At 54.4% G+C, this 13,722-nt stretch overlaps 5 protein-coding genes across 5 annotated transcripts; 2 read left to right on the forward strand and 3 right to left on the reverse strand.

The window, feature by feature from the left end:
• The first annotated feature begins 74 nt into the window (after positions 1-74).
• C7974DRAFT_406863 (aconitase family-domain-containing protein) lies at positions 75-2,961 on the forward strand. The gene is made up of 4 exons (XM_046143178.1): positions 75-486; positions 538-569; positions 626-700; positions 752-2,961. The coding sequence occupies exons 1-4, from the start codon at positions 387-389 to the stop codon at positions 2,861-2,863; spliced, it is 2,319 nt and encodes a 772-aa protein (XP_045991049.1). The 5' UTR covers positions 75-386; the 3' UTR covers positions 2,864-2,961.
• Positions 2,962-4,519, reverse strand: C7974DRAFT_347203 (RNA pol II accessory factor, Cdc73 family-domain-containing protein). Its single transcript, XM_046139392.1, has 2 exons — positions 3,836-4,519; positions 2,962-3,788 (listed from the first exon to the last, which is right to left on the reverse strand). Exons 1-2 carry the CDS (start codon positions 4,442-4,444, stop codon positions 3,132-3,134), a joined length of 1,266 nt encoding a protein of 421 aa, XP_045991050.1. The 5' UTR covers positions 4,445-4,519; the 3' UTR covers positions 2,962-3,131.
• Positions 4,520-5,456: 937 nt separating this feature from the next.
• C7974DRAFT_438206 (uncharacterized protein) lies at positions 5,457-6,575 on the forward strand (the record flags this gene model as incomplete). Its single annotated transcript, XM_046145243.1, has 2 exons — positions 5,457-5,844; positions 5,902-6,575. 2 exons carry the CDS (start codon positions 5,457-5,459, stop codon positions 6,573-6,575), a joined length of 1,062 nt encoding a protein of 353 aa, XP_045991051.1.
• Positions 6,576-6,814: 239 nt separating this feature from the next.
• On the reverse strand, positions 6,815-9,190 carry C7974DRAFT_323325 (uncharacterized protein; the record flags this gene model as incomplete). Its single annotated transcript, XM_046138891.1, has 1 exon — positions 6,815-9,190. The coding sequence occupies one exon, from the start codon at positions 9,188-9,190 to the stop codon at positions 6,815-6,817; it is 2,376 nt and encodes a 791-aa protein (XP_045991052.1).
• A 298-nt stretch (positions 9,191-9,488) lies between these two features.
• Positions 9,489-13,449, reverse strand: C7974DRAFT_89863 (RecF/RecN/SMC). The gene is made up of 6 exons (XM_046147463.1): positions 13,388-13,449; positions 13,300-13,340; positions 13,130-13,250; positions 11,042-13,078; positions 9,944-10,992; positions 9,489-9,888 (listed from the first exon to the last, which is right to left on the reverse strand). Exons 1-6 carry the CDS (start codon positions 13,412-13,414, stop codon positions 9,630-9,632), a joined length of 3,534 nt encoding a protein of 1,177 aa, XP_045991053.1. The 5' UTR covers positions 13,415-13,449; the 3' UTR covers positions 9,489-9,629.
• Positions 13,450-13,722: the final 273 nt, after the last annotated feature.

Raw genomic sequence — 13,722 nt, forward strand, 5'->3', positions numbered from 1 at the left:
CGCGAGTGCCGTTTCCTGCGGGTGGCCAGATTGCGGCAACGTCTCTCAGCCTCGGCCTGCAATATTAAGCATCACTAAAATCCACGCGCCTATCAGGATCGTGTTGTGTGCTTCTTGCTGTGTGTGCGCGGATCTGCCGAGAACGGACCGTGAAAGCCATCAATCAGCGACGCTCTGATTCGACACTCGGCCGTGGCCGCCCTCACCTCCGGCATCGGCGGGACATTTCTGAGTCCTGCTTTGCCATCAGCTATTTGAGTGCCACGGTCTGCGCCTTTAGCATACCAGACACTGCCCTTGCTTGTACTTCCCACACGTCTGCTGAGACTTCACCCTGCATTTTGTACCATTATACCCTCAGATACCCGCAAACGCACTCGTCCACTATGCCGTCTGCTGTGAAACCCCCACAGACGCTGTACGACAAGGTCTTCGAGGACCACATTGTCGAAGAGAAGGAGGATGGCACAGTTCTTCTTTACATTGGTAAGTGGGCCGTAATGTTTGTTGTTGCGGAGTTTTGCTAACAGCCTGCAGACCGACATCTTGTTCACGAAGTGACATCACCAGTAAGGCTACCACCGGTACGGACACTCTTCGACGCCGCAGCTGACAATTGGTGTAGCAAGCCTTTGAGGGCCTCCGAAATGCCGACCGTAAAGTCCGGAGACCAGACTGTACGCTGGCCACAGTCGATCACGTATGTTGTTGCGCAAAGTGTTTTTGTGTGGCTGTAGGCTAACAGGCACAGAACATCCCTACCGCCTCGCGGAAAAATCTCACAACAACCGAAAAATTTATCGATGAGGCCGACTCGCGGACGCAGGTTATGACCCTCGAGGACAATGTCAAGGCCTTTGACCTTACATACTTTGGTATGGACGATAAGAGGCAAGGTATCGTGCACATCATTGGACCTGAACAGGGCTTCACTCTCCCGGGCACAACAGTAGTCTGCGGTGATAGCCATACTTCTACACATGGCGCATTCGGCGCTCTTGCGTTCGGTATCGGTACCAGCGAAGTCGAGCATGTCCTTGCCACACAGACTCTTCTCACAAAAAGAAGTAAGAACATGAAGGTTCAGGTTGATGGAGAGCTGGCTCCCGGTGTCAGTAGCAAAGACATCATCCTGCACGTCATCGGCATAATTGGAACAGCTGGAGGAACCGGAGCAGTCATCGAATTCTGCGGTTCGGCCATCCGCGCCCTCAGCATGGAAGCCCGTATGTCGATTTGTAACATGTCGATTGAGGGTGGCGCACGCGCAGGCATGGTCGCACCCGACCAGATCACAATCGACTACCTCAAGGGCCGTCCTTTGGCGCCCAAGGCCGACAGCCCCGAATGGAAGAAGGCCTGCAACTACTGGCTTAGCCTGAAGTCTGACGAGGACGCCAAATTCGACCAGGAGATCTACATCGACTCGAAGGACATTGCGCCGACCGTCTCTTGGGGTACATCACCCCAGGATGTCATCCCTATCACCGGCGTAGTTCCCGGTCCTGACGATTTTGACGACGACGTTAAGAAGGAGGCTTGCAAGCGCGCCCTGAAGTACATGGGTCTGACTGCCGGTACGTCTATGCAGGATATTCCGGTTGACAAGGTCTTCATTGGTTCCTGCACAAACGCTCGCATTGAGGATCTGAGGGCCGCTGCCAGCGTTGTCGAGGGCAAGAAGGTTGCCTCCAACATCAAGCACGCGATGATCGTCCCCGGCTCCGGTCTTGTCAAACGCAAGGCCGAGCAGGAGGGTCTCGACAAGATATTCATCGAGGCTGGCTTCGACTGGAGAGAGGCTGGTTGCTCCATGTGCTTGGGCATGAACCCCGATATCCTTTCTCCTGGCGAGCGTTGCGCGTCCACATCGAACCGAAACTTCGAGGGCCGTCAGGGAGCTGGTGGTCGTACTCACTTGATGTCTCCCGTCATGGCCGCCGCCGCCGCTATCGTTGGCAACCTCGCGGATGTTCGCAAGCTTGCGCCCTCATCGTCCGCCGCCAAGGGCTCCCCCAAGGTCGAAGTTGCTCACATCCAAGATGTTGAGAGCGATGAGGACCTTGACAAGATCATGGATCTGCCCGAGCAGAACCAGCAATCACATACCTCATCCACCTCAACCAAGGGCGCCAGCGTAGGCATGCCTAAGTTCGAGACCCTCCGCGGCTACGCAGCGCCCATGGACATCGCCAACATCGACACCGACGCCATCATCCCCAAGCAATTCCTCAAGACCATCAAGCGCTCCGGCCTTGGCACCGCCCTCTTCCACGCCTGGCGCTTCGAAGCTGGCAGCGACAAGGAAGACGCCTCGTTCGTGCTGAACCAGGAGCCGTACCGCAACGCCAAAATTCTCGTCTGCACAGGCCCCAACTTCGGGTGCGGCAGCTCGCGTGAGCACGCGCCCTGGGCTCTGCTCGACTTCGGCATCAAGTGCATCATCGCGCCCTCGTTCGGCGACATCTTCTTCAACAACACCTTCAAGAACGGCATGCTGCCGCTGCGCATCACCGACAGCGCGGCCCTCGCGGCCATTGCCGCAGAGGCAAAGGCTGGCAAGGAGATCGAAGTCGACCTCGTTAACCAGGTCATCCGCTCCGCCGATGGAAAGGAGCTGAGCTCCTTCGACGTTGAGGAGTTCCGCAAGCACTGCCTTGTTAACGGGCTGGATGACATCGGTCTGACAATGGCGTCTGAGGACGCGATCCTCAAGCATGAGCAGAAGCGCACGGCGGTCTGGCCGTGGCTGGATGGCAGTGGCTATCTTGCGAGGCATCGCAAGGGCCCTGTCAAGGTGCAGGCTGCGAAGGTGCCGAAGACGAATAGGGGCGAGGAGCTGAAGGAGCCGCTGGACTGGTAGATGCGGAGTAAAAAGTTCTGGTGTTGAAATAGTTAATGGGCGGTGTCCTGCGCTTTACTCACGTATAGTTATGATGAATATATGAACGCGTAACGCGAAATCAATTTCAATCAACGTCTCAAAGGCACTTCGCTGTTCCTCGTGTGAAACGGGGTTCGATTCTGAAGTTCATTCTGCCCAAACAACGCCGCCTTTTGGAGATATGCAATGCTATTGCTCCTCGATCCCAACGCCCAACGCCTCGCAACAAAGCACCATTTTCCTGGTACTATCTACTCGGCTGCTGCCCTGCGAGCCCCGGGCCCTCTCGCGTCCACCCACCCCTACGCATCCCCTCCTCAATCCTACTCCAGATGCGCTCGACAACCTCCCTATCCCTCCACCGCCCCTTCTCACTGCCAGTCCACTTATCCACCTTCGTGCTCAGCACACCGCGACCCAAGTCGACAATACTTTGAGGGGCGTCCTCGCCCTGCCACCCGACGTACACACCGGGGTAGTGACTGAACAGCTCAGCCGGGTTGGGGTATTTGTAGGACTTGAATTGCCACGTCTGGCCAGTAGTGAAGACGGCAACGACACGCGACCAGTAGGTGGGCTTGAAGGAGGTGGTGCTGTCGACCAGGATAAAGGTGATGGGCTGCGAGCTGATGGATGGCATGGGCCGGCGGATCTGTATCATGTTTGCGCTGGTTGTATCGGCGGCGTTGGGTGGTATGAAGATTCCGTCGTCGAGGAAAGACTTTATGTTCGACGTGCGTAGCAGAGAGGAGGCCGAGGGTGACAGCAGGATGATGGGCTGTACCTTCTGGTGGGGCTTCTTAGTGAGGTTCGAGACGAGAGCCGGCTGAGGCGCAGAGGGCTTGTGCGAGTCGGGGCGGTTGCGGAAGAAGGACGCAGCAGTCTTGCGGTAGGGAGAGAAATCCTGCGAGCGTTAGCTGGTGTGCAGGCTTGGTGTATCCAGGTTCTTACAATTGGCTTGTTTCCGCGCAGGATGGTGTTGTGGTCGCCCATGGATCTCTCTCCATCGTAGATCTGGAGCAGTCGCGCGTCTACCATGCCGGCTTGTGTACTCTTCATGTTGCGGTCCACCGGCACGCCCTTGCCACCTGCAATGGCCGCCGCATCGCCCGCTGCTGCAGTTGCGGCGCTGCTGTCAATCGGCGCAATGCTGTCACTACTCTCCGTCTCTCCGCTCAACCACGAAATCAATTCGATCTTCTGCGCGAACGTCAAGTTCTGTACGCTTCCACCCGCGCCACTCGGCAGCTCCTCGTTCAGCGTCGTCACAGCCGCGAAGTAGTCGGTGACGGACGCATCTTTGTTTGCCCAAGCGAAGTAACAGCTTCGCAGGTCGATCGGCTTGCTATCGGGCGCAAAGCGCGTGTCTAATGTGAGGGCGAATGTGCGATGGGCGTCTTCGACATTGAATGTGATGTGCGTCGCTCGTGCCAATTCGGAGACATAATCGGCAGGTGTGGGTTCGGCGCTGGTGCTGAGTACGGGTGTCGCTGAGGCTTTGATGGACAAGCGCAGATTGTAGAGCGGATCATCGATCTCTGTCTGCGCTGGTTGGGCCATTTTGGGCGTCGCTAGACTGTTGGAAAGGTTTGTGATGGGCGATCGATGTAGCGACAGGCTTTTGGGCGAGCCGGCAGCTTTTGGGAAGCGTGAAGCTGCGACTTTTGGGAAGTCGCGAAGTCGCGCCTGCCAAGCCGCGGACGTGCATCTCCGCCGACAGCTGCTTTGTCTTCTCACCTCGCCACCAATTTGATGGTCTACACGTATTTGATCTTTTGATTTAGCCCGATAGTGATGCCTCCCTACTAGTATAAATCTTGATCGCCAATGGCAAGGGCCTGACCGACGACTAATCGAGACAGCTCAAGCTCGAGTTCTCTATCAGGACAACGACTTCATGCAGTGCAATTACCAAATGCCAATTCAAATATAGAGCCTTAAGAACTGGATGTCCGTTCTCAATCACATCGGCTTTCTCTCCTCCATCTCAGGTTGGATCCACTTTGATTAGCTTTATCAACATAGTGAACAAGCTTGTTTATCTCTCACCTTTCGCATCACCATCTCTCGAAGTGCATTGAACGTTCTCATCATGTGCCGGGCTGGCGTCAGGAAAGACCCAGCAGCAATCGGACTTGTTCTTACTATCACTACTAGCAGTCATCATTAGTATCAGATCCACCCGCTCGAGGCTGAATGAAGATCGAGACCGGTCGAATGACACTGATTGATGCATGCTTATGAGCGTTGCTCTTTCAAACACTCATATTTCAACGTATGCGAGTTGACGTACGCGAGTTGAGCAGTGTTGAAGAGTGTTGTATGAGATTTATGGCCATCCCTGGTATGTGGTAGAGTCAGAGATCTCGAAGCCCAATTTGCAATCCTCATAACTGACACATTGGTGATTCAGAAACCACGCTCTCAGACTGAACAATTGTAGTGCACCAGTAACTAGCTTCCAAGATAGGAAGTGAGATGACGTGCTCGCTTATCTCAATTGGCCTACCTTCCCTATGTGCATACTTCGTACTCTATCCAATGCCGATAGACAGGACAACTAGACAATAATATGGCGCCTGACACTGCAGCTCAAACATACACCACCATCGAACTTCTGACTCCCAACGGTCCCGAGTTTCGCCGTGTGTCCACAGCACCAGCACGCCCACCAAGATCCGACGAGATCCCCCTCATCGATCTCACTAACATTGACGGCAACGAAGAGGCAAGAGAAAGAATAGCACAAGAAGTGAGACTTGCCGCCGAGAATACAGGTTTCTTCTACGTCCACAACCATGGCATCGACGAGACCCTAATCCAGGATGCCTTGGACCAGGCCAAAGCATTCTTCGCGCAGCCACAAAGCGTCAAAGAGAAGCTTCTTCCCGAACACACAGGACCAGGCGTAGGCTACCGAGGCGTGAGCTCAACCCAAATAAACCGCACTGAGTCACGAGGTGCGCCTCACTACCATCCCCAAGGCTCTGTCAAGACTAACCCCCCCCCACCACCAGACCGCAAAGAAACCCTCGCCATTCAATATGACACCCGCTACGACCCAGCCCACACCCCCTCATCCCCCCAACCCGCAGACCAAGCCACCACCGCTGCAAGCCACGACCTGATCTGGGCCACCACAGCCCATCTCCCCGCCCTGCGCCCCGCAACCCTCGCCTTCTGGACAGCGCGCCTCCAGCTCGCACGCAAACTCGTCCGTATCCTGGCCCTCGCCCTCGCGCTGCCGGAGAGCTACTTCGACGACGTGACCACGCTCCCCGGCGCCGACGCGCTCGCCATCCACTATCCACCTTGCCCTTCCCCGTTCCCTAACCCATCTGCTGCAGACCCCGTAGGCATCGGCTCGCACACAGACATCCAGCTCCTGACGCTCCTCTGGCAAGACGACTCCGGTGGCCTGCAGGTCCTGTCGCGTACTGACGAGTGGCTAGATGCCGCGCCGGTGGCGGGCACGCTGGTAGTGAATGTGGGGGATTTCTTGCAGCGGCTGTCGAATGACCGGTTTCGGTCTACGGTGCACCGGGTGTATAATCGGTCGGAGAGGAGTAGGTTTTCGATGCCGTTCTTTTTTGGATTTAATGCGGATGCGGTTTGTGAGGTTGTGCCGACATGTGTGAGTAAGGAGCGGCCGGCGAGGTATGAGCCGATTTCTTGTGGGGAGGTAAGTTGAGTTCTTGGTGATCGATGAGACTTTGCTAATGTGGAGGTGTAGTGGAGACGGCAACGATTCGCACTGGCTTCGAAGCCTAGCTGAGTAGGATCACGTAGAAAGCAGCAGTAGCTTGACGAGGTGATTTGTTTGCATGGATAATGAATTCGAGGGCTAAACAAAAGGTCATGGTATCATCAGGACTATGCAACCAGCAGACGCACTGGTCAATCCAAAACGCCATACGCCCTGCTGACAAACTAAGCATTAACAAGATCCCTCAAACTCCTCATCTTTCGTTCCACCTTTGGCGGCTCCCACTTGCCCACCTCCCAACCCCTGGTCTTCCCCTGACCAATCCTCATAGGATCACTGACGTAGTCCCTTCTAGGTTCTACTCCCCAGCCGTTGCTCTTCTCACCATGCCAGTAACAGAGGCCCTTACTCAGACCTACGTATTTAACATGGAGTGGGCACAACGGGCTATTGGGAAGATGTTCGGGGACTAGCCATTCAAACTTCCTCCTTTCATCTGCCTCTCGAAGTGCGGCAACTGTGAGTGAATCTTCTTCGGCGGCATAGTCACCATAGTGCTGGCGAAACCATGAATCACTGGCGGATGGGGTAGGTGGGGAATGTCCTGATGGACTTTGCGGGAAGCCTCTGATTCTGAGGTAGCCATCTGGGCCTGTAAAGAGCCCCGGCGTGTTCACGGGACCGGGGGTATCGTTGACTGGACCAAAGTGGAAGGCAGCTGGTGGCGGGCGGCCCTCGGGTCCTTCTTCGTCCTCGGTGTTATTGAGACCGTGGTCTTTGTGCAAGCTCATCAGGACTGCGTTAGAATCCCAATAGCCCGGACTAGCTTTCGGTTTTCGTTTGGCCGAAGGGATTCCATCTATCTCGAAGAAGAAGTCTGCAAGTTTGCCTCTGACTTCGCGATTCGAGTCAAATACTGGTGGCGTAGCCATCTTCTCGCTGCCCGGAGGCACGAATACCGGTGGAACAGACATCTTGGCTAGAGAGGCAGATGGCAAGGGTGGTCTGTCTGTAGATTTCTCTTTTCGCCAGGATGTACTCATCACGCCTTTCGAGATCACCTTTTCTTCATTATCCATATCTGAGGGTTTTGAGAAGCGATTCGCACGTTTGAAAATGTTGACAGAAAGGCTTTTGCTACTGTCATTGCGCTCGCTTCTCATCGGTGGCTGTTCCTCGGAGCCGGTCTTTGACTTGTTCCAGGGCCAACGGCGGGCGCGTACAGATTTTGACATCCGCGCTAGTTGGAAGAGATCCTTCTGTGTGCGCACTTCTTCCTCACCCATACCCTCCTCTGCGCCAGGCGTCCAGTGTCCGTCCGGTGTACTCCCAAAGTCCGAGTCGCTCGTACTGAGCCTCCCAGTATGGCTGCCCTTGGTAGATTTCCTACTGGTGTAACAGCGATCTCGAACTTTGCGAGGCGGGCGATCGACCGGCGTAGTAGCGAATGGAGGTGTCTCTGGAGGTAGTGCCGGCCCAACCCCAAGCTCGACAAACACATCTTTCAAAGTAATCGTGTCGAAGGCGTCAGTGGGTGCAGATTGTAATCTCACTGTTTGTGCGGTCTTTACAGGGGCAGAACTTGGAGCCCGACTCCAATCGAGCTCCTTCTCGCGGATCCATGGCGTTTTCGGACTTCGAGGCCTCGATGGAGTGATGCTGCTGAAGACTGCGGGGTGGGTAGCTTGTCGCTCCTTGGCCTTGGACAAATCGGGGAGTCCAACTGGAAGTGTGAGATCCATCTTGACCTGTCTGCGGGCCGCCAACCCACCACGACTTGACTGTGAGCCTGAAAAAGACCCTTTTTCGCGGGCCACACATGCTGATGGCTCTTCCACTACCGGAGATGGTTTTTGTGGAGCGGTGAGTGACTTCTTCATCTGCAAACCAGACGGCACTTGAAATGATAGCTTGCGGCCTTTTTTGCCAACGGGAGGTGACGGAATATCTTCTAATTCGTATGCACCATGCAGTGACGATCCCTGTGAGAGTTTCTCTGATGGCGTACGGTTCGGTTTGATGCTGGGGATCTTCTTTGTCATGCTCCTGGCAAGTCCGCCCAGGGAGATTCCAGTATCGTTTCGCGTCAGGACATCAACATCGGTGCCGGTAATGGACGAGCGTATAGTAGACGGACGACTGAAGACGGCATCGCTTTGCCCTAGGCTTGATCTGCTGGAAGTGTCGCTGGTCATCTTGCGCATGATCTCCTCCATAGTAGGTGGTGTGGTATTGTCGGTCCGCTGTGGCATCATAGGATTGCGAGTGTTTGTCGATGCCTCACCTTCGTAGGCCTGTTGCTGGCTCCAGACGGAACTCCCTCGTCTGCTGACATCAAGTGGTGTGTCGGCATCGTCATCGGCACGCGCTGTCCGCACGACGTACTTTGCATGTTCTTGGAGTGCTGTATCGTGCCGGGATAATTGCACTGGTAGTTGCTGCGGATGGAGTTGAGGTTGGTGGAAGTAATCTCTTTTATTAGGTGCATAGGAGTAGGGTGTAGTGACCCGCGATCCGCTGGGAGTGATGCCTGGGCGTCTATGCGCGATCTCGACAGTAGACGAGGAATCGAATGTGACGTTCGAGCCGGATTGCGACATCGAAGGTAGGCCACGGGAGCAGATAGCAGGCGCTTGCGTCGGTATGCACGCGCATGAACACAGCGATCGGCAAACTTGCCGTGGAACTGGCTCAAGTGCAGGAGTTCTAGGAATAGGATACTGTGAAGGCGGTAGAAGCGGACGACGATCGCCGTGAAGTGGGAAACAAGGCGTTGTTGTGGTAAGAAGCAACCCGAGAAGGCTTGCGCCCTCGGCTTCCCAATCGGGAAGGAGAGATAGACGAGAAGAGATTCGAGAAAGTAGCGACCACTCACGGCGCCGATAGACATACTCAACTTCCAAACCAGACTTTAGCCCCGAAACGGAGCCACAAACGCCAACAAACGCCAAGCTATGCAAACGAACTCCCACCCTTATGCACCGGGTATCCCGGACCACGCTTCGTGACACATTATACATCGTCAAAACAGTCCACTTCCTATCCCGAAGCACTCGTTGCCTGCACAACACTCGTGCCGTCCACAAACCGTGTTCTAAACAGCCGGTTCGCGTTTTGGAACATACCGTCCTTGAGACTGACTACAATAAATTGCGAGCCCTTGAACCGTGTCTTGATGAGGTGACCGATGTTCTGCGTGTGCGATATGTCGAGCGCAGCATCAACCTCGTCTAGAATGTACATAGGCGCAGGCTTGAATTGTAGTAGTGCCATGATGAGCGAAAGCGCAATCAGAGATCTGTTACGAATCAGTATACAATGCATAGCGGTTGGGCGGATGCAATCGAACGTACCGTTGACCTCCAGACAGCTCAGTAAGAGACTGTTTCCAGACCTTACCGAGCATGACCTTGACCTCGAGACCATCAGCGATTGTCTTGCCCTCAGGCGGGTCTAATTTTGCATAACTGCCAGGTAGGATCTCGTTGAAAATGTCGCCAAAGTCTTTGTTGACCTTCGTCCAAGTCTTGTGCAGTGCTTCTTTCTTATACTCATCAAGCTTGACAATTGTGTCCTCGATCTTTTTCTTGTCTTTGACAACCGTGGCCATGTTGTTCTTGAGACTGGCCTCTTTCTTCTCGACATTGTCAATCATGGCCATGACCTTGGGGTTGATCTTGTTCTTGCGCTGCTGGAAGCGCTCCTCCAAGGCTTTGCGCTTGGGCTTGCAGTCGGCCATGTTGACACCGGCGAAGTCGTAGACAGTTCCTGCGCGGCCAAACAACTCGGCATCGCTGGCGATGAAGTCATGCTCCTTTTGAAGCGCCGCGATATGCCCTGCAGCGCCCTCAGACTCTTTGTGGAATTTCTCGATCTCGTGACCGAGCTTCTGCTGTTCCAGACCGCCTTCTGTGATGGACGAGTTCTTCGCACGAATCGTGTCTTCGAGTGATCGAAGCTCCTCGTCGAAGCCAGTCAGTTTTGCCTGCTCATCCGCTAATTGGGCCTGGGCGATGTCGTGTGCGTCCTGAGCCTGCTTCTGCTCTGCCAAAAGCTCATCGATCTCTTCCTGCTGAGTCTTGATTGTCACTTGGACATCTTCGAGCTGCTCTTGCGCCGCAGCAAGATCGCTGCCGCACTGTTCCGACTCCACCATGGCCTCGCGCACCTCAGACTGCAGAGGCTTGATGGCAGCGTTGTTTTTGGTCAACGTCTTCTTTAACTTCTCGAGCGAGGACTGCAACTCCGCCAGTTTGCTGTCTTTGTTGTTGTTAAACTCGCTCATATCACGCTCAATGCGCTTAATGTCTGCCTTCGCCTCGTCTTGTCGTGCTTTGGAGGACTTGACGTCTTCTTTCAGCCGGGCGACACTCTGCTTCATCTCCTCAATAGCTTGAATGATCTGTGAGATCGTCAGTATTTGCAGTGAGTCCTTCCAAAACAATACTTACAGACGACGAAGAGTTGCCGCTGATTTGCTCCTCTGTAAGCTTGATCTCGTGCTTCTTGAGATCCAACTCCTGCTTGGTCTTGCGGGCAGCATCCAGCCTCTTTTTCTCTCGGGCCATAGTCTCCTGCAGTTGCCGTAGCTGGTGCTCTTGCGATCGAAGCTCGGTCGTGATCTCGTTGAGTTTCTGCATCGTGACCAGAACACCGCTCGATTGCGGCGCGCTACCTCCGGAGAGTGTACCTGCGGGATCATATGTATCGCCCTGGAAGGTGACGCTCCGCATGCGTACTGCTGGATCGAAGGTAACGCGCTTAGCGGTCTCTGCGTCCTCGCAGACAAGTGTTGAGCCAAACACATACTCCATAGCAGCATTGACTTCGTTGTCGTACCCAACAAGCGACAATGCGAGGTCGACCTTTCCTGGTGCTATCCTTTGTGCCGCACCAATCTTCTGTGCAGATGCTCGGAATGCCGCAATCTTGTTGAGTGGAATGATTGTAACCCGCTTCTTGAGCCTGCCATTCTCCAGAAGCTGCTTGCCAGTCGCGGCCGAATCGACCACAACATTGTACAAGCGGCCTCCAGCGGCGACTTCCAGAGCAGTTCCAGCCTGAGTGTGTTCCTTCTTGAGAGTAAAGAGCTGTGCGACGAGACCCTTGACCTTCGATCGGTCAAAATTTGGAGATGGATCACTGTAGCTGAAGTCGATGTTCGACACTCTGCGCCTCATCTCATCCGCCTGCTGCTTCAGCTCACGAATACGCGCTTGCAGGTGCGACTCTTGCTGATACATGTCCGACTCTGTGCCCTCGTCAAAGCCCATCTTTGTGAGATCCGCCTCCAGCTTCTGCGCCTGCGACTTGAGCGCTTCCAGATCGTTGAGGAGTCCTGAATTCTGCTGCTTCGCTTTCTTCGCTTTCGGCTCGTCTTCCTTGATCTGCTTCTCGAGATGAGAGATTTTGAGCTTCGCTTGCTCCTGCTCGGTCGCAACAGCGCTGGCGCGATTTCTGGCGTCTTGCAATTGCCCTTGGTAGCCGCTCTCCTGACCTTCTTTCGAGGCAACGCCTGTCTGCAGCGTCTGTAATAGCTCTTCTTTCTTCTCTACCTCCTCGGTCTGTTTGGCCAAATCATCGCGCGCAGTCTGGTATTTCGTCTGGAGCTTCTCGTGCACTTTTTTCTTCTCCTGGAGCTGCTTCTCAAGATCCTTGACGCTGCTCTCAATGCTTTTTTTCCGCTCAAGTTCCTCAGCCATGCTTGTCCGCTTCAGGTCAAGCGATGTATCCAGTCGCACGACCTCGTGTGAGTTCGTCTTGACCTCCTCCTCCAGCGCTTGGAACTTGCCACCCTTGCGCAACTCTTTCTCTCTTGTCGCCTTAACCTTCTTGATATCTTCCTGCAGAAACTCAATCTCCTTAGCCATGCGCACAGCCGACTCCTCGAGGTCCTTTGTCCGCTGCTTCTTCGCCTCGAGGTCATCCCCAGACTGTTGCAGGCGCTCCTGCAGCCGTGTGTAATCGTACGCGATGACGAGCTTCGTGAGCTTCTCGAGTTCGCTCTGCGTCTGCTGGAAATCGAGGAAGGCGCGCTTTTCCTGCCGCAGCTTTTCGAGCTTGGGATCGATCTCGTCGCGCAGAAGCTCTGCAATCTCCTGCACCTTGACGTCCTTCTTGGCCATGGTCTTGTATGCCTTGTCTCGCCTGTCTTCAAACATGCGCGTCCCTGCAGCCTCCTCCAGCATAGCCAAGATCTCGGCGGGCTTCATGTTCAGCACCTTTGTGACCCGTCCCTGCATAATGAGGAAGTTGGGGTTATTGATGTTCAGCTGAACAGACTGGAAGAGGTTTTGCACGGTGTGTTGTTGCGCGCGACTTCCGTTGATGAGGTATTTGCTAGCTCCGCCGAGCACAATCGTTCTCGTTACGGATATCGAGGGGAAGCTTTCATAGCTGACGGGGCTGTTCTTCGTATCGCGGTTGTCGAATGTAATGGTAACACTGGCCTTGGTGACGCCAGCTTGACCGCGCTTGTAGATGAGATCCTTGGGACAATGTCAGCGCCCACGATATATGCACCCTTCTATTCCACCTACCTGCAAGTTCTGCGCGCGCACGACGCCCAGATTCGTGATACCGAGGACGAAACATATTGCGTCAAGGATATTGGACTTGCCAGATCCGTTCAGACCGGTGATCGAGTTGAAGCTGTCGTCCCTATCTGTTGTGAGCGCATACCCAATTTGCGCCGCTTGGGTAAACAAACCAGCCGGAGATGACTGTTCGGACAGCGTACGACTTGTAGCCCTGAGGTGGTGTTAGACATTGTCGCACGGCTCTGAAGATATACTAACGTCAATGATCAACTCTGTGATTTTCATGGTGGCCGCATGTGGTGTTGTTGATAGTCGCTGGCTGTTTTGTTTAGGGCTCCGCAGTCACTTCGCTGATTACTCGCCTCGAATCTGCGCTAGACAGGGATCCACGATCGTCGCGAAGACGCGTCGAGCACGATCACCCCTCAGCACGTGTAACACAAGTAAGGCACGCCAATCTTCAATTCATGGATAACCTGTCATCTCTGATAGATATTACCATTCTGAATTACCATTTTGAGTACACAGACAAAACCCGTCAAAATCCATCGTGAACAGCCCACTATCCGTACAGTTGATTGACCTTTTCCCAG

The sequence above is a fragment of the Boeremia exigua genome (genome assembly GCF_020726555.1).
Source record: "Boeremia exigua strain MPI-SDFR-AT-0100 chromosome Unknown C7974scaffold_16, whole genome shotgun sequence".
Classification (NCBI taxonomy): Eukaryota; Fungi; Ascomycota; class Dothideomycetes; order Pleosporales; family Didymellaceae; genus Boeremia; species Boeremia exigua.